Source organism: Dipteris shenzhenensis, chromosome 14 (assembly GCF_047967505.1).
Source record: "Dipteris shenzhenensis isolate YYH24624 ecotype China chromosome 14, Dip_SZ_1.0, whole genome shotgun sequence".
Lineage (NCBI taxonomy): Eukaryota > Viridiplantae > Streptophyta > Polypodiopsida > Gleicheniales > Dipteridaceae > Dipteris > Dipteris shenzhenensis.
In genome coordinates this window covers 7,204,152-7,226,448 of record NC_141609.1, presented here as the reverse complement: position 1 = coordinate 7,226,448, position 22,297 = coordinate 7,204,152, and the positions used below count along the sequence as shown (strand labels likewise).

The 22,297-nt window shown below is 45.2% G+C and overlaps 1 protein-coding gene across 1 annotated transcript; it reads left to right on the top strand.

The window, feature by feature from the left end:
* The first annotated feature begins 39 nt into the window (after positions 1-39).
* On the top strand, positions 40-22,090 carry LOC147894134 (transcription initiation factor IIA gamma chain / TFIIA-gamma (TFIIA-S)). Its single transcript, XM_087384759.1, has 3 exons — positions 40-241; positions 7,610-7,660; positions 21,696-22,090. Exons 1-3 carry the CDS (start codon positions 110-112, stop codon positions 21,834-21,836), a joined length of 324 nt encoding a protein of 107 aa, XP_087240885.1. The 5' UTR covers positions 40-109; the 3' UTR covers positions 21,837-22,090.
* Positions 22,091-22,297: the final 207 nt, after the last annotated feature.

Genomic DNA, 22,297 nt, shown 5'->3' with positions numbered 1-22,297 from the left:
TGAACCATGGTTAGAGAGAGTGTTGATAGGGTTAGGTGAGGCAGTCTTCGTCTCTTCAAAGGCAAGCAGTGAATGGGTGTTGATTATAAAAGCAGAGGAGAAAAACTGCATGATGGCGAACTGCGAACTCTACCGCAAAGCGAGCATTGGCACCAGCCTCACCGATGCCCTCGACGAGCTCGTCACCAACGGCTCCATCTCCCCTCTCCTTGCCGTCAAGGTTCTCATGCAATTTGACAAGGTTAGTCCCCTTCCTCTGCCTTCCAGGGCAGCCTCTCCATGTCTCCAATGCTTTTCTCCTCACCTTCCATTTCTTTTCCTTTCCAATGATTCACTTCATATCGCGTTTGCTTAAGCTTCATCCAGTGCATGCCAGCATATATTTAGGTCAAAGGCAGAAGAAGAGTCTTCGCTCATCCCGCTGACTAAGTTTCTCCCAGTTTTTTGGACGGGATCTGTGTATTTTAAGGCTTTCTAGCAGGCTCTGCAGCGATGTTTTTGAACGTCGTCGGGAAGCTCCTTGTTTTCAAGCCGAGAATCAGAGTGATGATCTTGTGCTTCTTCAGCTAGTGGAAAACTTCATCCTTTAATAAGATGCCTGATTGCGTCGTTACCAATATACTTATTCACTTGGGTATGCGCTTGAGGATCTTACTAGAAGAGCTTTCTCTCCCGCTGATGCCAATTACTACCCCCAAGCAGAAATGATGACAATTTCCGAATCCCAAAGTTCTCATGTGAAAATGAGGGCATGCTATATTTGGTTTTCTCTCAACGAGCGTTCGACTTGACCATGGTGATGGCTCAATCAGTTCGTCGAACCAGTTGGTGTTCGGCCAATCGTCCGCCAGACAATTAAGCAACTTCCCTTCTGAGGGCGTTCCTAACCCAAGAAGCGGGTTATTTAATGCCATGATTTCTTGGGACGGTGTTCTCAAAATCAAAAGTATCAGGTTAGTGTCAAACGAAAACATGCGATGCTCTATATTAGTTAATGCTATCTTGCTATAGGCGGTTTGCTTGTGGTGCTAAATCAATCCCTTCATCAGGTTAGCATCTGCAGTCCCTTCCAAACCGGTGCCAGGTTTTTTAATCGGATTGCCAAACTGCTGATTGGTACTTGGGCAGGTTTGATTGGCACACTGGTACTGCTAGTTAACATCAAATCGTTGTTGTATAAAGGTTGCTTGTCCAGCACTCTTTAGGACGCCTTTGCCAGGATAGTAAAACACAAGTTGGAGACGTCGTACAATTCCTCTTCAATCTTGTCTCATTGAAAAAACTGATGGTCTTAAAATTCAGTCTGAACTTTCCTTAACCTTGTATACACACTGTCAATGGACTTTTTATAGGGTTTTTATATTGTCAGAAGCTCACATGTTGTGTACTTGGCCTTCCTGCAAAAAAGTTTGTAAACGTGTAGAGCGTGTCACAAATTGTGTTGTTTCTCTTCTTGCAATTATTCATGGTGCCTTCAACTCTTAACTGGCTTTCTTGATGGAGCTGAATGGTTCAGACGCTAGCTTTTAAGTCGTTGCCATGATTGACATGTTCGTCTTGAAAACTCTCTTCTTGTGTTAAGCTAAGAGTCTTCTAGGCCTACTGAAATCTTCCACCATGTGTGGCCTAAATCCTCCAAATGCAAAGCTCCTAACTGGATCTTTTAAGTATGATACCTTGGTTAGAGTCTGAAATAATCCTTTAGCTTAGTGTGGGCCCTTTAAATCTCTGATGAAATCATACTTGGCATAACCTAGGACCTAAGGTCTAACTGTTAGAATTTTACCCAACAGAGGGTACGCACAGCGGAAGACTTATAGTAATGCCGAGGAGCTCACACAGTGTGTTGTGGGTGTGGAATCACAAACTTCTTTACTTGATGTGGATAAAATAGGTGTGTAGACTCATCAATAGACAATGAACCAGCCAGATAGAGAAACCACCAAAGTATATATTTCCGTCCAAAACTATGGACACAATACAAAATAGATAGATCCAGAGTCCCACCAATGGTGTGGTCCTCTGATCTAACCACAAGGTCCTTCTCCTATCTGTTGGCTATCTCTAGACTCGAGTCCGCGTGCTCCACCTCGAGCGTCTGTAGACTTTCCGTCCAGTGTGTTCTTCTAGCCTAGGTGGGCAGCCCCTGCCAAGCTTTGTCTGCAGCACACAGGTCCCCTTGGTCCTTCTGAATGTAGGCCCCAAGATAACTGTTCCACTGCTCCAACCTGCTTGTGAATGGCTGCTCCAGAAGATGATGATCTCAGCACCTTGCTGCCCTAGAAGACAGCCAAGGTCCAGCCCTTCCTGGCTAAGTCTGCAGCCCTTCAAGCACCCTCTCACCTCCTGGATATAGGTCCAGAGGGTGGCTTCCTGCTGCTCCTTTCTGCCTCCTGGATTGCTGGCTGCTGGATGAGAAATGAGGCCACAAGCCTCTCCTTTTATAGGCCCCAAGGGCCCCTTGAAATAACCGACCAGCCAGCTCTAAATGGGCTGACTGGCTGGTCTGTTTGGGCTGACCAGTCTGCCCCAAAACAGCCCTTTAAGGGCTCACAAAACTAGGGCCCTTTGGCCCACACTTCTAGGGCTTTTGGCCCTCCAATCAAGGCAGGGGCCCAGCCTATATAAGGCATGCCACTGCCCACTGGCAGCCCCATTTGCTGCTCTACCAGGCCCCATGCAGCCCCGTACACCTGCGCTCCTGACCTGCCATGTCAGCGCCTGTTTACCCTGTTCTCATGATCTGCCACGTGTGCGCCTCAGCTCTGTACTATTCCGTACTGTTGCTGACATCATCCGTGGTCTCTTCTCTTGGGTCCCTACTGCTGTCCTCTGCTCCGCCTTATGCTCCTGCAGATCAGCCAGGTACCCACCTCTCTTCTTTTGGGGCACATCCTGCCCTAGGCCTCCCTCCCCCACGCTCTCCTCATTTGGGGGCTTACAGATGGGGAGGTGACCTTTCCAACACTAACTACCACTCTTTTGACCTTTTAATAATTGTAACCCCGAATCATCTCAAGGGCGAATTAATGAATTGGCTCATAGTTCATCACTCACTTTTCCAATACTGATTTACTGCCTGACAAAGAGAACACCTCTAATTTATTTTCTTCCATGAGAGAAAACAGAGCATGTCATTTGATGGATGGGTGTAGGTCCGCAGTGATTGAGTGAGAGGGGGTGTTAGAAGTCACTGGCCCCCTGTGAGCCCCCCTATGAGGAGGACAAAGGGGCAGCATGTTGGGATAATGGGGTTACCTTCTATGTGTGAGCCCTTTTGGCCATTCCATAACATTTTTTTTATGGGCATGAGGAGTAGATCTTTCTATCACTGCTATCTATTGGGTGCCTCAGCGTGCATACTAATTAGAGATAGAACAGCTCATACTAGAAGACGTGAGTTATGCTGACTACTTTATTACATGCGACCATAGCAATCTTCAGAGAAATAAAAATCTGAATTTGTACGATTGGATTTATTCTCAGAAAAATAAAGTCTGCTCACTGTAGCACACTCTCGTTGTGGAAGACACTCAAGAAAGCCTCACACTCTCTTCGATCAACACTCAACACAAGAGTACGAGATGACGTACACAAAAGAGTACGAGATGACATACATACACAGTAAATTGCAAAAGGGATAGAGGTAGAAAGAACTCAGTAAGCACCATCTATAATAGTGGGAAAATCAGTTCAAGGTGAGCACAGAATCTTCAGCACATATGCTGGTACTCCTACAGCCAAAATCTGAAGGAATATTCTAGAGATCTACTGGAGGTTACAAGGCTTTTCTCTCCCTGCTTGCCTACTGTTGAGGGCTTCCGGCGGGAGAGGCCAATGCCTCCTTATCTAGGCCTGGAACTGGCTGGCCTTGCTGCAGCCTACCGGGGGTCTGTAGACCTTGGTTTGTATAGACTGTGTGGCCAATGTCGGGCAGATCTGGCCCTGGCCCCCCCTCCCCCTCCCCCCTTCCTCCCTCCCCTATTTCCCTGGTGAAGGCTGCCTATAAAGAGGCACCACACTTGGGTAGGCTGCTGCATTTCCAGCACCCTTAGGTACTCCAAAACTGCCTTATAGAGAGGCATGAGCGCCCGCCGCCCCTTGATCCCTTTCCTGCCTACATGATCAATACCCTAATCTGCTGTGTCAGAGAAGAGAGCTGCTTGCTGTATCCAACTCCCACACATCACTCCATATTGAACTCACTCTGTGTGCATGCATGCATGCAAAGAGACTCCCGGCTTCAGTAGCTACAAGTAGTGAGGCTCCCGTTCACCCTCCTTTGTACCACACTATGCTGGGGTAGATCTGCCTCTTTGTGAGCTTCTGGAAGGCCGAAATTTCCTGCACAAAAGGCTGTATGGACTGCTCCTAAAGCAGGCCTTTTATTGTGGACATGTAGCCATCACAGACTGGCCAACCAGTCTGTTAGCCAGCCCACCTGCTGCAGACTAATCTGTGGGCTTGCAGCTTGTATGGCCGGATGCAGACTACATTCTGCCGACCTTGGACCAGGCCTATAAATGGTCCAAGCCCCCCATTATCTGCTGTTTGTATGCTGGCCCTGCACCAGCCCCACGTCGGGGGATATGGCTGGGCTGCTGTACCCCTTATCCTGCCCTAAAACTGCTGCAGATTGCAGCCAAACATGCTGATCAAGGTGGCCCATATGGATGCCCCAAATGTAATCCAAGGTCATGTACTTGTTACAAAAATTGTATTTTCGATAATTCTTGCTATGGAAATTATTTTATTTTTAGTCAAGTGTGACTATGGCAAAGTAATTCATACGAGCACACCGGACGCGGCGGGGATCCTAGTGGATACTTTGTGTGGTTTAGCTGGGGACACCTAAATAGCTTGTGATTTGCCATGCTAGATGGTTTGTATTGTGGGTGATTCCATGTTAATACTGATGTCGCTAGTGTTATGGTGTTATGTTTGATTATTTTACTTTGAGCGCAATTATATTGGGATCGATGGATTCGGTAATTCGTTCAGTTGATTGTTATCAACTAAGTTAATTGGTGGCTTGAGTACAGGTGATGGAACTAATGGAATTAGTGCGAGGGTACCGATTGAGGTGTCGCATGGTGCATAGCATATGGCCATGGATTAATTTTGTATTCATTGATATTGTAAAACCTTGGGTAATATTTGTGATAGAAGGCACAAACCATTTTTGGATAAAGCAAGCCCAAAGTGGCTTTGTAAAAAGAATGGGATGTGATTCATTGTTAATAAAGTGAGCCCAAAGTGGCTTTGTAAAAGTAATCCCCAACTTTGAAAAAAAGGATGCTTTTAGATGTACTATTTTTGGCTCTTTGCCTTTATTTTGAATCATGATTTTTGTGGCTCATCAATTTGTGGTATGGTTAATCTCTGATATTGTAGCAGTGGTATCAGAGTGTGAAAATCCACACTTTTCGAAAATGCAAATGTGTGCGATGCATGCAAAATTTGAAATGCCGATTGGCCCTCCAATGGGGAAGAGCACCCTCGTGAGAGTACTTGTTCCTAATTCGACCTACATGCAAGGTGGGAGAGAGATGGCGAATGAATGAAGAATGCTACGTGAGATTCACAATGAAAGGGTGATACCTTTTCATTAATGTCCCTTGAGATCACTCAAGTTCCATCTTCCCATTTACACCTACCCTTAGCCTATGACCCATGCATCTACCATTCAATGCACCTTAATGCACCCTTCCCTTCCTATTGCCCCTAGGACCTAGACACGTGTGTGCACATTTTTATTAATAGAATAAGTATCACATGTCTAAATTCGATGCCGTTTGAAGCAGTGGCTCCAGCTTGACTAGTCCTATCTACTTAGATGATCCACCACCATAACAAATCGGTCGGTGTCCATCATAAATACAAATACATGTTACACCATTGGCGTATTAAAACGATTCTCTCACCCAAATGTTTTCATTGAACTAGGTAGACCTTGGCTATAGATGATTTTGCGATGGAGAGCTACTTAGTCCATAGAAACTATAGACCTTCAATCTCTTTTTCCAACTCTTCTATTTCAGCCCTATTTATCTTATCAGACGCTCTACACAGAGGAGAAAAATATTTATTCTCTATCCATACTCTACAATGAATATGCCTACTCTCTATTCAGTTCACACATCCATACACCAGTGTTGGCTGAATGGATAGCATTTACTCTTGGTTCTATGTTCATCGTAGAGTCTTGGGATGAGGAGGTAGAAGCCTCACCCTCCTGCTTGGATGCTTTGCCTTTTCCTTTTACAGAATTGGTTTTGACAATTTTGGCTAATAGAGTAGGACATTTATGCCATGGATGCCATGGCTTATATTTCTTACATCCGAAACATTTTCCCTCCTTAATTAGCTTTTTCTTCTCATCGTCAGTCATGGAAGGAAATGGTATCCATCCAGGACGTGATTGGTTGTTAACATTTTGTACAATAGCTTTCTCATTTCCTTTGTTGAAGGGTTTACGCGGATTCAATTTCCTCTCGGCTATTTCAGCCAGCTTAGTAAACATTTCAACCTCGTACCTCACTTTTGGGCTTAAGGCTGCTAAAGACTTCTTTCTCCTATCTTCCTCACTCTTTTCGGGTAACTCTAGAGAGAGTTTCCAAAATCTGGTTGTAAAATCTGCATTACTCTCATTATCGAACTGCTTGAACCTCTCCCAACGAAAGGTTAGGTTCTCTTCATGCCTCGGTGGCATGAAAATGGCTTTCAGTTGCTCCACGAACTTAGCCCGACTCCCGCTTCGTTTGTGTTGAGAAGATACTTAAAATGACCTCCTATCCCTTCTCTTTCAAGCTTTTCTTCTTGTATTTCTACTGTAAACTGGTCCGCTCCGTTTGGGCTACTTGTTTTGAGCGGATTGGAGCTCTAGATACCGTTATAGGGGGTACTTGATGGGTGGATCACTCCCTTAAAATATTATTCCGATCTGACTTTCCGTTGGGGAGAACGGGGGATCCCTTTTCCTCACGGTTTAAGGATTTTAAGGGTACATTCACATGGGGGGAGGGGGGGGGGCGGCAATTCACCATGTGAGGACACCCCGTTCACCGTTGAAGACCAGAAATTTTCAGAAAAATCCCTTGTCTCAGAACCTCGAGATCGGTCGGTCGTGATCCTCTTCCGCAATCTCTCTTGTCCTCGTCAGAGCCTTGGCCAATAGTATTTATATGCCTTTTACATACTATTTTCTTTCCTAGACTAACACCCATTTGCAAATAGATATGTAGCATGGCCACACTCCACCTAGGCATATCTTGATTAGCCGTTTTCTTTTTCCACAAGAATATTTGGTAGAATAAACAAAGGATATGCTTGTATGACAGATGAAATTGATGGTAGCTTTTCATGTTGCCAACTGTGTTGTTCTGTTATGTACATAGCTCACGCTAAACAATTTCATATTCTAGTCATTGAATTTTGTAGTATATTAATGATTTAATCCTCGTTATAGTATCCATAGTGGTTTTTATTTGTTTGTAATTGATGTTTCATTAGAGCACAAATGTTAGTATCTTTCAACTAGGAAGCATTGAAATACTGGGCTTAAGTTTTCATTGATAATAATGGATATTTTCTTTTGATATTTTGGCAGTCTATGAATGAGGCTTTGCAAACAAAAGTCAAATCGAAAGTCAACTTCAAGGTATGATAAAGATGAAAGTTTGACATTGTTGTGGGGTGGACACATCTCCTATAAAGAAGCTACCTTATCTGTTCTAAAACATAAATCATATATCCCTATAATTATGTTTCAACACATAATCACAGCTTGATTATTATGTACTATCTTATTGAATCTAGTCTCAACATCAAGCAATCTATCTTTCTTATCCCATATCCTCAAATTAATAAGACACATAAGAAAAGATACAACAATTTCACCATTGACTGTATTCATGAAGATAGGTTACTTTTGTTGCATATACAATGAAGTTTCTCTGCACAAGATGATTTTGAAAGAAAGCACATGTCTCTATCATCAATGACGAATTAACGTAAATACCCTACTTCTTATGTCCTAGTTAACAAAACTTCGCTAGACCAACTATTCTAGAATAAACGTGAGTTGGGATGTCATAGTAGCTAGTCCTTGCTATGCGTAATGGAGTTTATGGTTTTCAACCTTATGAATGACTATCATGAGACGGAAACTGCACTATGTTGTGTTTTTAGAGGATGAGTTTGGGCATGTTCTTGGATTCATCTAGATATATACTCCAAAATTGTAAGAAAGGAAGAGGGATAGATGTGGGGGAGGGCCAAAGATGGCTAAAAAGGGGAAGAGGTAGGGGAGAGGAGGGAGGAGAGAGAGATGGGAGAGAGGCGTAGGGAGGAAAGAGGAAGAGAGAGAGAAGGGTGAGGGGAAAAGAGAGTTAGAGAGGGATTGGGAGAGAGAGTGAAGGCAGCACGTAGGAGGAAGGAGGTGGGAGATAAGATTAGATGTCACATCAAAAGTGTACAATAAGGGGTGGATGGGGACTTATATAGTCCCTCCACATTTTCCACGTAAAAGGCCTTTAAATTGGCCTCTTTTCCCCCTTCATTACAGCCATCCCTTCCCATAGAATTTTGCTCTCAAAATTTCACATTCTGGCTGTCCAAAAAGTGCAGCAAACAGCGACTACTAATCAGCCCAGTAGGAGATACGGGTGGTTCTAAACAATGCTTTGTGGCTGCTATGAATTCTCATCCTCAGGGAGTCCCCTTGCAACTTGATGAGATACTCTATGTAGACCTTGTTTCGGAGTACATGGTCTCTGAAACCCATGATGCGCTCCGGGATATAGAGGATGTGACCCTCCTCTTCCATAGGTGGTGGCTCAGAAAGAACTTGGACATGCTGTCCTACATGTAGCTTCAGGAAGGATACATGGAAAACATTATGAATCTTGGAAGATCCGACTCATATGCCACGTCTCCAACTTCGCGGATGATCTTGTAGGGACCGTAATACCTGTGAGCAAGCTTCGTGTTAGTGTAACCTCAGTGAGGCATAACGGTTCTTATGGAGGCACAAATGCACATAATGGAGGAGACGATTGGTGTGCAAAGCACATGCCAAAGGCAAAGCAATGGCTCAAGAATGGTCGCTATTGTTAGTGCCGGATCATCCGTTACAGTGGGGGATAATTGAAGCTACGCAATAAAGGGTATTGGGAGCATTCCATTCACAACCAGTACGAGTTGTGTATAAATTTTCTCTTTGTTAGTCCAATTGGCTAAAAGCAAGATGAGACGTCATATCTAAAGTGACGAATAAGGTGATTGCTCGAGGCGCTGAAGAAGAGGGACTCTACAAGATCAGTGTAATTGTCGTATAAGGAGACATAGGGACGTCTAAACTATGGCATGAGAGGATTGGGCACATCGGATACCCCGCTCTGGAAGAGATACACAAGATAGGCATGGTGGAGGGAACTGACAATCAAACAAGAAGTTTGTAGAGATTGCATGGAAGGCAAGCAGCATCGGGCATTGTTCTCGATAGAGGCCACGAATTTGGCTGCTAAGCCAGTGGAGTTGGGTGGTCAAAATACTTCCTTACCTTTGTTGACGATTTTAAACAGAGTGACGGTTACATTGTTGCTTAAGCAGTCTCAAGATCTTGAGGAACTCAAAGAATGGAGGTCTAAGGTCGAAAAAGAGATATGAAAGAAAGTCAAGACTTTCATAATAGACCGAGGGGAGACAATTCACATTGGATGAGTTAAATTATATTGCAAGAAGAACGGCATCAAATGTCAATTGACGACAGTGTTAGAAACTCACTGTACCCACCTGTGAGCCCCCGATTTGAGGGGACAAGGGGCAATGAGAGGTAGGAGGGCTGGGAAAGACAGAGACCCAGGCTGACATCATAGGCAACCAGCACACGGGCTGGTTGCTGCCTGCAACAGCAGAGAAATAGGGGGGGCCTTGTGCCTCCCTTGGAGGCATCTACAGCCCCATGGACTGGCTGCACAAGGCACCCTTTTATAGGGGCCTGTGGCAGGCCCAGTCGGCCCAACCAGGGCCAACCCTGGTCGGATTTCCAGGGCAATCTGGTCAGCCACCAGACAGGGTACCGGCCCTGCTGGTCGGCCAACCTAAAGGGCCTGGGCAGTGCCTATAAAAGGTCCACTCCTTCAGTCATTCCAGCTTCCAGTGCAGGACAGAAAGCCTCCTTCCTAGGCTGTGCTGTGCACTCAGAGCTGGTTCAGTTTGACAGAGAGAGTTCCATCAGTTTTCCTCAGCACTTCCTTGAGTTTTGTATTGCTCCCTTGGAGCCAGTTTTTGCCCACCTTCCGGTGGATGAATATACTCTTTCTCTCTCTCCGTTTAAGTTATCTCTGAGTGAGTGTTTATTGCATCTGTGATCAGTTATCTGAGTTGAGTGTAGAGAAGAGTGGGAGAGATCTTGGGTGGAGGTTTGAGTGATTCATTCCCTCCTATTCTCCAACATGGTATCAGAGCCATAGGCTCTCAACTCTTCTTGATCAAAGCACTCTCTGAAGGAAGGAGTCCCTTGGCAGTAAGGCGATTCTGTTTTCAGCTCAGGCTAGCACGGGAGGTCAGTACATCTTTTTTGCTTCAGTTTTTTTTTTCAGTTTGCTATTCATCAAGATGGATCAGCGTTCAGAAGCCTCTACACCCATTGCTCGTCCTTCCTCCTTCTCCAGTCATATTTATTCCCAATTTTGGTGAAGCTGGAAAGCTTGATGGCACGAACTATCCAATTTGGAAAGTCAAGATCCGAAGCCATTTGTTGGCACGGAAGCTGTGGAAGATTGTGATTGGGACCGAGGAGAAGCCGGAGGACATTGTGGACAAAAGAGGTGAAGTTCTAGTTGAAGTAGATGCAGATGAACTCTGTGCATGGGAGGAAAGGGATGCTCAAGCCTTAGCAATGCTTATTGGCACGACAGCAGATGCTGTGATTCCTCATATCCAGTTGGCAGAGACGTCTTCAGAGGCATGGGCCATACTGAAGGAGCTGTATGAAACCGATAATACAGCTCGTATCATTACTCTTCAGCATCAGCTTTATAATCTTGATATGAATGAGGGTGATAGTGTGCATGATCATCTGACAAAGGTGAAAGTCGTGCGGGACCAGCTCGCAGCGGTTGGTCAGAAGGTGGACACGAGGCAATTGGCGTTGCTCACACTCCACAAGTTGCCACGGAGTTTCAAAAGTTTTGTGACTACGGTCACTGCAGGTCAACGGACTAAGCCAATCACCTTTGAGGAGCTTGGCCCACTCTTGCTTCAAGAGGAGGCTCGAGAGAGACTCTTTACGCAAACTGACGAGAAGGCATTAGTGGCCAAAGACAAGCCTGGAAAAGGCAAGCCAAAGGATTCCAAGAAGTCAGAGGACGCTGACCATAAGAAGAAAATGAAGTGCTATTATTGTGAAAAGCTTGGCCACTTTGCCAAAGAATGCCGAAAGAAGAAAGCAGATCAGAAGCGGAAGAGAGAAGCCAAGAACAAAGAAGAGCCTGAGAATGATTCTGCCAATGTGACGACTAGACATTTATTTTTAATCAGTGATCATTATTCAGCATATGTAGTCAGTGAAGGTAAAGAGGGTTGGTATGTTGACAGTGGTGCTTCCAAGCACATGTCCAACAGAAGGACTTGGTTCAAAACCATGGAAAGTACACACCCGGATTCCAAAGTTTCTGTCGGGGATAGCCGGACGTGTCCTGTGAAGGGTATCGGTAGCATTCCTTTCATTACAACAGTGGGTGAGGAGAAGGATATCTCTAGAGTACTTTATGTACCCAACCTTTGCAAGAATTTACTGTCTGTAAGTCAAATGGACAAAAACAACATGGCAGTTCTCTTTCAAGATGGCAAGGTCACCGTGACATCCAAAGCAAATGGACAGATGGTGGCTCAAGGCGTTGAAGAGAATGGACTGTACCGTCTCAGTGCAATGTTGGTTCATGAAGACAACGGGAAAAAACTTTGGCATGAGCGCTTCGGTCATGTCAGCTATGGAATCTTGGCTGAAATGTCAAAGTCGAAGATGGTGGATGGACTTCCACCTATTACAGGCAAGGATGATGTCTATAGGGCTTGTCTAGAAGGCAAGCAGCACAGGGACAAGTTCCCACAAGAGGCCTCGTTTCGGGCCAGCAAACCACTTGAGTTGGTTCACGCCGACATTTGTGGTCCAATGTCTACAGCATCGTGGGCAGGATCCAGGTACTCACTTCTTTTTGTGGATGATTTTAGTAGAATGACCTGGGTATATTGTTTGGCTAAAAAGTCTCAGGCTTTCGAGAACTTCAAAGATTGGAAGGCCAGAGTTGAAAAGGAGACAGGGGAGGATGTCAAGACATTCCGCATAGACAGGGAGGGAGAATTCACCTCAAATGAGTTTAACACATTTTGTCGCAAGCATGGGATCAAGCGACAACTCACTACCGCACATACTTCTCAGCAAAATGGGGTAGCCGAGAGGAAGCATAGAACCACCACAGAGACAGGGCTTGCTATGCTCCGAGGGAGGAACCTTTCTAAAGCCTATTGGAGTGAAGCTATCAATACATCCGTACACATTCTCAACAGGACCAAGACGAAGGCCGTCAAGGACAAGACTCCACATGAGGCATTTTATGGTAAGAAGCCCTCTATTACTCATCTTCGCATTTTTGGTTCTAACGCATGGGTGCATGTGCACAAGGAAGACAGAACCAAGCTTGATTCCCGGAGCAGAAAATGTATCTTTGTTGGGTATAGCGAAGAATCCAAGGCCTATCGACTCTTCGACCCAGTAAAGAAGCAAATCCTTATTAGTCGGGATGTTGTCTTCGAGGAAAAGGCATCTGGACCCCAGGAGGAGCCGCAGATTGAGGAGGATGAGATTGTTCAACCCCCGAACCCACCCCGCCCCAGGTTGACCATCCAGGAGGTGGCCAAATCAGAAGCTGATGTTCCACAAGATACTCAGGAAGAGCAGGATGTTCCGGAACCTCCTCCCACAGAGAAGCATAAAAAGTTGCCCCAATGGTACCTACGGACATTGAAAGAGTCTCGGGTCACCGAATTATCTGAGAGTAGCAGTTCCGGATTGCGGCGGTCTCAAAGACCCCATCCGTGAATTTTGCGTTGGTGGCTCAGCTTGACGAGCCAAGGACCTTCGAGGAGGCAAAGGACAATCCAGAATGGCAGGCTGCCATGAAGGCAGAGATGGATGCTATCCTGAAGAACAATACCTGGGACTTAGTGGCCAGACCCCCGCGACGGAAAGTCATCGGCACTAAGTGGGTATACAAACTTAAATACAAATCAGACGGCAGCTTGGATAAGTATAAAGCAAGGTTAGTAGTCAAAGGTTTTGCTCAAACTGAAGGCTTGGATTTTGATGAAACTTTTGCTCCCACAGCCCGCATGATTACTATCCGGACAGTGATTGCTGTTGCTGCCCAATTCCAGTGGCCTATTTTTCAACTGGATGTGAAGTCCGCATTCCTTAATGGAATCCTGGAGGAGAAGGTATACGTGGAGCAGCCACCGGGCTTTCAAGATCCAGGGTCCCCATTAAAGGTCTGCAGGTTGAAGAAGGCGTTATACGGGCTGAAACAGGCCCCCAGAGCTTGGTACCAAAGGATTGATGTATTCTTTCAGAAGATAGGGCTACGTCGGAGTCCTTATGAGGCAAACCTTTACTTGTTCATTGAGAAGGGATTGCGACTGGTACTCATCCTCTATGTTGATGATCTTATCTTGACAGGTGATCATGTCAAGAAGATTTCACAGGTCAAGGAGCTACTCATGTCTGAGTTTGAGATGACTGACCTTGGGTTATTACATTACTTCCTTGGGATTGAAGTAAAGCATGCAAAGACAGGATCTTCATTTCACAGGAGAAATATTGCAGAGAACTTCTGAAGAGATTTCAGATGTGGAGGATTACAGGATAGCATTAACTCCCATGGAGGTCGGGCTCAAGCTAAGTGTTCACAACACATCTCACCCGGTCGATACTCCATTGTACCGACGATTGGTAGGAAGTTTGCTTTACCTTACCAATACTCGACCTGATATTTGTTATGCAGTTGGGCTATTATGCCAGTTCTCTGCTTCTCCCAGGAAGAGTCATTGGGATGCAGGTTTACGAGCGCTGAGGTATCTAAAGGGTACTTGCACCCATGGGATCACCTACACCAAAGGCATCGAACTAGGCGGGTTCTGTGACAGTGATTGGGCGAGTGATGCTAACACCAGAAGATCGACAACAGGGTATTGTTTCTTACTTGCATCTGGTGCCATCTCTTGGCTGAGTAAGAAGCAACCCACAGTGGCCCTTTCATCTACAGAGGCAGAGTACAGAGCCGTGTGTACAGCAGCTTGTGAGACACTGTGGTTGAGGTGGATTCTGGAGGACATGGACATGTGTCAGGAGGACGCAACAGTGCTGATGTGCGACAATCAGAGTTGCATAGCCATTGCCAAGAATCCAGTGTACCATGCGCGGACCAAGCACATCGAAGTTCATTACCACTTTGTTCGTGAGCTCATCATCGACGACGCGATCGAGCTTATCTACTGCCCAACCGCCGATAATTTGTTTGACCTTTTCACGAAGGCACTCCCTCGAGAACAGATGGAGCACCTCATCAAACGCATGGGGATTGGCCCACAGTTGTGACATTGAGGGGGGGTGTTAGAAACTCACTGTACCCACCTGTGAGCCCCCGATTTGAGGCGACAAGGGGCAGTGAGAGGTAGGAGAGCTGGGAAAGAGAGAGACCCAGGCTGACATCATAGGCAACCAGCAATTGCTCAAATCAAGATGATTCATGAGCCATGAAGACGTCCTTGAGTGGTGGGAAGCAATGGAGAGGGAGATGGCTGCCATTGAAAAGAACTGTGCGTGGGAGCCAAGTGGAACATTATTGAAACCAAGTGGATCTACAAAGGTGTGCCCAGACTGGCCAAGTGGAACATTATTGAAACCAAGTGGATCTACAAAGCTAAGTACAAGTTACATGTTACTCTTTACAAGTATAAGGCAAGATTGGTGGCGAATTGAATTTGCTTTTTTGAAATGGAGACTGTTACGGGGACGTGATGGTGAAGTGAATAAACTAACTCTCACTGAAGTTGGCCTAGGGGTGCCAGGCTAGGGGCATTAGTTAATGTCCAAAGGGTACTATGATTTCATGTGCAACAAGTGTAACTCTTAGCTCTATTAGAGTGGTTCCATTCTCTAAGGTCATTGGTTTAGTTCACTGGGGTCATGCTTTAAAAATTGACTTACTAGAGGTCCTATATACTAGGGTCATTGGTTTCAAGCATTAGGGTCATGAGTTCTAAAGTGACCCCCTAGGGGCATTAAAATCCCACGCCTTTTTTTGCCATGTGTGTGTGTGTGGAGCATGTGTGGCCTCTCTGCTTGACTTGTGGCACTTGTGTGTCACATTTGGAAGCACCTGGAAGGCCTTGGAGCCCTTCCCTAGTCTTCCTTGCTATTCTGGGTCTTCTCCCCTACCAAAGGAGTCTTTTTCTGAAGATGGCAGATTTTTGCAGCTCTCTCTTGGCTGGCTGAAGTCGATTTTGAAGCTTTCTCCGCAATAGATCTCCTCCCCTTGGTGTTTCCTATTGCTGGCATGCTCCTTAGACCTGGGCGCCTTCATTCTGGGCCTTTTTTAAAGCTTTTCTTGACTTTCTTCACGACAGAAGTTCTCCTTTTCTTAATCTGATGCCATATTCTTCGATGTCTCACTCCTAGCTCTTCTCTGGTGCAAGGCACACGGATTTTTGAGGTTTCTGTGGGCTGAAATCTCCATTCTGGTGGACGAATTCATGGCGGATGTGCTACAGCTCTCTCTCCTATTTATACCTATTGTGATAGCCTTTTCTATTTTCTGTAATTTTCGGACAACAAACAAGATAGTTTGCTGTGTCAAGAGGGGGGTTTGTCATGGGGACGTGATGGTGAAGTGAATAAACTGACTGTCATTGAATTTGGCCTAGGGGTGCTAGGCTAGGGGCATTAGTTAATGTCCATAGGGTACCTATGATTTTATGTGCAACAAGTGCTACTCCTAGTGCTATTAGAGTGGTTCCATAGGTCATTGTTTAGTTCATTGGGGTCATGCTTTAAAAATTGACCCACTAGAGGTCCTATATACTAGTGTCATTGGTTTCAAGCATTAGGGTCATGAGTTCCAAAGTGACCCCCAAGGGGCATTAAAATCCCACGCCTTTTTTGCCATGTCTGTGTGTGGAGCATGTTTGGCCTCTCTACTTGACTTGTGGCACCTGTGTGTCACATCTGGAAGCACCTGAAGGCCTTGGAGCCCTTCCCTAGTCTTCCTTGCTGTTCTGGGTCTTCTCCACTACCAGAGGAGTCTTCTTATGAAGATGGTGGATTTTTGCAGCTCTCTCTTGGCTGGCTGAAGTCGATTTTGAAGCTTTCTCTGCGACACATCTTCTCCCCTTCGTGTTTCTTGATGTTGGCATGCTCCTTGGACTTGGGCGCCTTCCTTTTCTGAAGCTTTTCGCAACTTTCTTCGCGACAAAAGTTCTCCTTTTCTTCATCTGATGCCATATTCTTGGATGCCTCACTCCTAGCTCCTGTCTAGTGCAAGGCGCACTGATTTCTGAGGTTTCTGTGGGCTGAAATCTCCATTCTGGTGGACGAATTCATGGCGGATTTGCTACAGCTTGCTGGACGCTCTCTCTTATGACCTTTTCTGGTGTTGGAAGTCAGTCAAGGACAGCTCCCTCCTACGAGAGTCTGCTATCTGCTATTTAACCATCTTCTAAGGCTGTTTCGAGCTGAAACATGCTCCTTTTGTTGGCCGAATTCATGTCTTCTCCTTCTGCTTTGTGCTACTGTCATTCTTGCTGAGTTTTTGGAAGGTTGGATGCCCTGCTGTTGGCCTGGGAGAGGATTGGGACACTGGTTGTGATACTCTCTTCTTGGGGGTGCAGTGGGAAGCCCTGGGCTCAGTAATGGCTTTGATTGGTGTGGATGCATTGCTTGGAATGATGTTGGGTTGTTCTACTTGTGAAATGCTTGGCTACTGAAGGAAACCAAGAGAATAGCACTGGGAGTTAGACACTTGCACAACCACGGGTTGGCATTGTACTGGGTTGCACCTGGGGGTGAGTTCAAGAAGGGAGTCCCTTGTATTTGAACTAACCAGTGAATAAACAAATACCGCAAGGGGCGCCAAGTGTTGGGGCCAACAGGTGTCACTGTGTATGCTATTGAGTAGGGGATTCTAGCCTCCCTTGTTTTGTATGGTTCAATGATGCTATGCTGTGAAATTTTATGCTCTAAGTATTGTGTGTGGGCAATGGCAATGGTACATGATGGCTGTATTTTGGTGTTGTGAGATCATAGAGTAAGATATACTGCCCTTTGTTTGTCTTTAGAACAACGAAAAATCTAAATTTGTATGATTGGATATATTCTAGTCTTATAAAGGTATATTTTGCATTATCTTTTGGGGATTGAGATGAAGAATATATCTTCATCTCTCTTAGGAGAGATAATGCCAAGAAGTTCTAATGGGTACCAGATGGAGGAATGCAAAGAGATTGGGACACCTTTGGATGTTGGGAACAAACTCAGCAAAGATTGACCAACATACTGGCTTTGTATTTGTCCAAACTGCCTTGTATTTGTCAAAACTGCCTTATACGCATACTTGGTACCGATCAGATTCCGCTTGAGAGGTCCACCAAGTCCCACCTGTGTTTCTTATGATGGCATCCTTCTCTCCTCCATGGTAACACACCATTAGATATATCTTTTGCCACCTCAAAAGACTTTGGCTCCTCAATCTAAGCAAATAGAGCATAGTTCATTGTAGGTTCTTCGGCACTTATTGAGAGCTCTTCACCTCTGAACTCCACCTTGGAACATGTCTCACTCAAGAATCCTACAGGATCTTTAAGTATGAGCGTTGAAACCTCTTCTTCTTTGTTGGCATCTTCTTCAGTGGCCTTGGTGCCTTTGGCTCGGTAATAGCGAGCCTGGGTGCTGGTGCGGGTACAATCGGAGCTTCTTGTGCTGCAACCTTTGTCTGGGACTTTGTCTCCTTGAAGACATCTTGGCTTATGAGGATTTGTCTCTTTTTTGGGTCAAAGAGCCTATGCGCTACTGACTACACACTCTTCGTGCTCTTGGGATCTATCTTCTTGCTTTCATCTTTGTGTACATGTAGAAATGCTTTAGAACTAGAAACTTTGAAATGAGGAATGCTAGGCTTCTTACCATCACCATAGTAGGCTTCATAGGGGGTCTTATCCTCAACATCCTTGGTCTTTGTCCTATTGAGGATGTGTGTAGCTACATGAACCACCTCACTCCAATAGGCCTTTAGGGAAGGCTCTTCCTCCTCAGCATAGTTAGTCCCATCTCCATTATCATATCGCCACCATCTAGTTTTGGTGGGATGTGCAAGCTGTGGTGGGCTATCTCTTGATCCCATTTTTCTTTTAGTTGAGCATTAAACACCCTGCAGCCCCCCCCCCCCCCCCCCCCCCCCCTTTTCTTTTCCTTCTCCCTTCCTTCTTTTGGCCTTTACTTTGTTTCTCGACTCCTTTATCTTGTCCTCCATTTCTTGAACTTTGTCAAATGCTTGGGATTTTCTTAGCCAAGTAGTAAATCTAGATCATATGGTTGAAATCATCACTAAAGGTAAGGAATAGAGTGATTGTACAAATGACTAAGTAGGTATTCTGTCCACAAATGTACCAACTTCAACAGAGCCTTGGTTCGGGATGTGGCGTCCTTCGAGAATGGCTTCTAGTTTGCTTGCCTTCCATGGAAGCCTTGCATACTCCTTCCACACTTGCTATGGGTGGAAGTCTGTCCACCATTATTGTCTCATGAATCTGTGACAAGGTACCATAGTTGACATGACGGAATCTCTCACGTCACAGTTGTGGGATGTTTGGCTTCCCATGAACCATCGGTTGCATTACTCTGGTATAATGCATCTTCTTCATTTTTTGGTGCGAAGATCTCACCAGTTTCCTTTGACTCGATCAGGCGATCGTCCAACTCCACTTTATCTTGTTCCTTGTCATCTGACTGACAAAGAGTAAGTTCTTACAAAGATCATAGACATTACTTTCTCAATTCCTGAGTAGGTGGTGAAAGGAATACTCCCTATGGCCTAATCAAGGCAGACATGTGCGGGTATCTCCCACAACACCTTTGAATCCGGATGTGCAAGTTCCATACTTTGAACCAGCTTTTCTTGTCCGACGTTTGTCATGAAGCCCCTCTGTTAGCATACCAGCAATCTTTGTTTTCATTCACTGCATGTGTGAAACAATGCTCAATGATTATAAACAACTCTCCCATTGTCACATTGGTTGGTTCAAACTTGTCTTGGGCTTGCTTTCCTTTTTCTTGCAATCCTTTGCGAAATGACCAAGCTTTTCACAGTAGAAACATTTTTTATTTTTCTTTTGTCTCCATCTTCAGCCTTTGTCCTTTCGTTTTGCAAGAAAGGACTTGTTGCCCATGCCTTCATATAGCTTCTCTTGAGCTTCTTCCTGCAGCATGCTATGAAGGCCCAAGCTCCTCGAACGTGAGTGGCTTGATTGGCTATCCTTCTGTCGTAGTCGTCAACGAAGCCCTTTGCAACTCCTCGGAAGCATACCCAAGACTAGCATGGCTAAGTGGCTTGTGTCTACCTTTGTATAAATGGATGCTCAAGTATGTGTGGGTGTGTGGATTTGTATGTGTGAGAGCATATGTTTACACTATGGTCTACACCAACTGTTGGACGTTGATGACATCAATCGGGATGCCATAGTAGCTACTCCCTGCTATGCATGATGGAGTTCATGGTTTTCAACCTTATGAGCGACTATTATGAGAACTGTGTTGCGTTATAATGAGTTTGGGCATGTTCCTCTATGTATGTCCACTTTACGACCAACTGTTGCCAGCTAGTCCCACATTTGTTAGATGTTTACCCCATTCTCATGGTGAACAATTGATTTAGGAGGGGTACGATCCTTGAGGAATTGTTGTCTCATAAAGATCCTTCAGAATGCATTATCCATGCCTCATTAGACGTATTTGCATTCTGAATGTGTGAATCCACTGTAGTCCCTATGGTCAGTGACAGGCCTCTGAGTCTATCTTCCCACTCTTCAATCTCTGTCGGGTCTACAGCTGGCATCTTTGACATCCATGATGGGCTTTACCTTTGTTCCCATTGCTACCTTGTAGAGTTTAGTAGCCAGAAGGTGGCTCCAGGTCTTCACTTTCCCTATGCGATAATTGCTCTCATCCACCTTTCCGGTTTCCCCTAAGTTAGGGATAGGCATGTGGGAGGCCATTACTTCTGAAATAGAAAGACCAGAAAGAACGTATGCTGCAAGAGACACAGATCTAGGTGCACCTGGCTTTGAATACGCGTCCCTTGGAGGGAATTCTTCCTTCAGCTGATTACGAGAGTTATGCCGTTGGCTCTGATACCATGTCAGAAACAGACAATGCTTGCTGTAGCAAACCATAGCAGCTGAAATACAAGAATAGGTATCAAAGCTCTCACAGATCTAACACACCTGATCAATCATGAGAGTTCCACAGCTGTCTCTGATACCATGTTAGAAACAGAGAATACTTCATGTAGCAAACTAAGCAGCTGAAATACAAGAACAGGGATCAAGACTGTCTTAGATCTAACACAAAATCCACTCATATATGAACTACCGTAAATTGCAAATCTGAAACAGAAGAGAATGAGATAGAACTCAGATTGTAATCATTCACAGACGTGAGAAAAACTGCTCAAAGAAGGGCCCCTTCCTGTGGACAGGCGACTGAGTCTGCTGACCAGGTTCTGTAAGAGACCGTGTGCAGGCCAACCAGACATGTGTAGGCCGGCCTGTCTGTGGCAGGCCTGCCTAGTCTGGGCATCTGCCGACCTGCCTGCTGCTCTCTGCCAGGCCTGTAAATAGCCCTGGCCCTTTCTACAAAGATCCACTGCAAGCCTCCAGATTCCTCCACTGTATCGCTGCCAATTTGAAGCTCCTCCCTATCCTGGCGCAGCCCTAACAGCGGACAAACACCAGCCTCTGCGGCCCTTGTTATATTGCACCCTGGTTCTCCTCATATGGGGCTTCACAGGTGGGGCAGTGACCTCTTCTAACACAAAGACAGCTCTATCTAAATGTAGGCACCTTCCTTTTTTGCAAGGGGTTTGTCCTTCAAGGTAGATCAGTGACATGGGGCTTTTGGTTCTCATGGCATGTTAGAAAACAGCCGTGGCAAGCTCCTCCGTTTTAACTTGTAGTTCCTCCATTTTAACTTGTAGTGCTACCAGGTGGTCTGTTTTGCTATAAGCTTTGCAGAATCTCGCCTATCCTCTAGCTCTCTTACCATCCTATTTCACTGATTTTTGTCTCATCTTGGCGCTATGATGTAAGTTGACAGTTTTATTTTTGTCCCCTCTTTTAAAAAGGGGTTTCACCCAATCGCCCTGCCAGCCCTATGGGAAACCTGTTGTATGGCCATTGGCTGGTTTAACATGTCCATGATATACGGGATTACCTCCTCACCTGCCCATTTGATCATATAATTAACCCTAGTAGATCGTTGGCCAATTGCTTAATTCCTCTCTCTACATCTTCAAGAGAGAGGGGGAGAGAGGGAGAGAGGCTAATAGATTGCTTTTCTGAGAGCCTAATAGTGTACTTTTCTGCAGGGACATTTGCATACATACAGATTTTATGATAACGTATGGACATTTTTTCTCAAGAATGCGGTTTTCAAGACTGATGCTGAAATGCTCTCAGTTGACTTGGTGAAGATTGTAGCTTGTGATGCCAAAGTTTTAGCTCGCTGATTCTCAGCTGGGCTTCGCTTCAGCAAGTCCCTGAATCACTTTTCTTGGGGACAGGGCATGAGGAGCTATACGATTATATTTTGTTCTGCCTGCATATAAACATTTGGTTGACGTTTATTATAGTTTTACGAGGGGATGCCTTCAAATGACACTCTATATTGTACTGTGCCACTTTCCCTGGAGGCATGGCATGGGATTTATATTCAGATCAATCTACATGAAATGCCACTTTTAGAGAGTTATCAAGATCATTATGTTGCATACCTATCTTGTCATGTTGATGTTCTGTTTATTCATAAGCATGCTGTGGTTTGCTTCGCAAGTATTGATTGCTGTCTGTCCTGTCCTATGCGGTATGCTGTTTTGATTTACATGCCTGGCCATGGTAGTTTGATGGTGCTAGTTGTTGATGTGGAGTTCCATCTCTCTCTTTTTCGTTTCTTTGATGGTTTTACTACCTT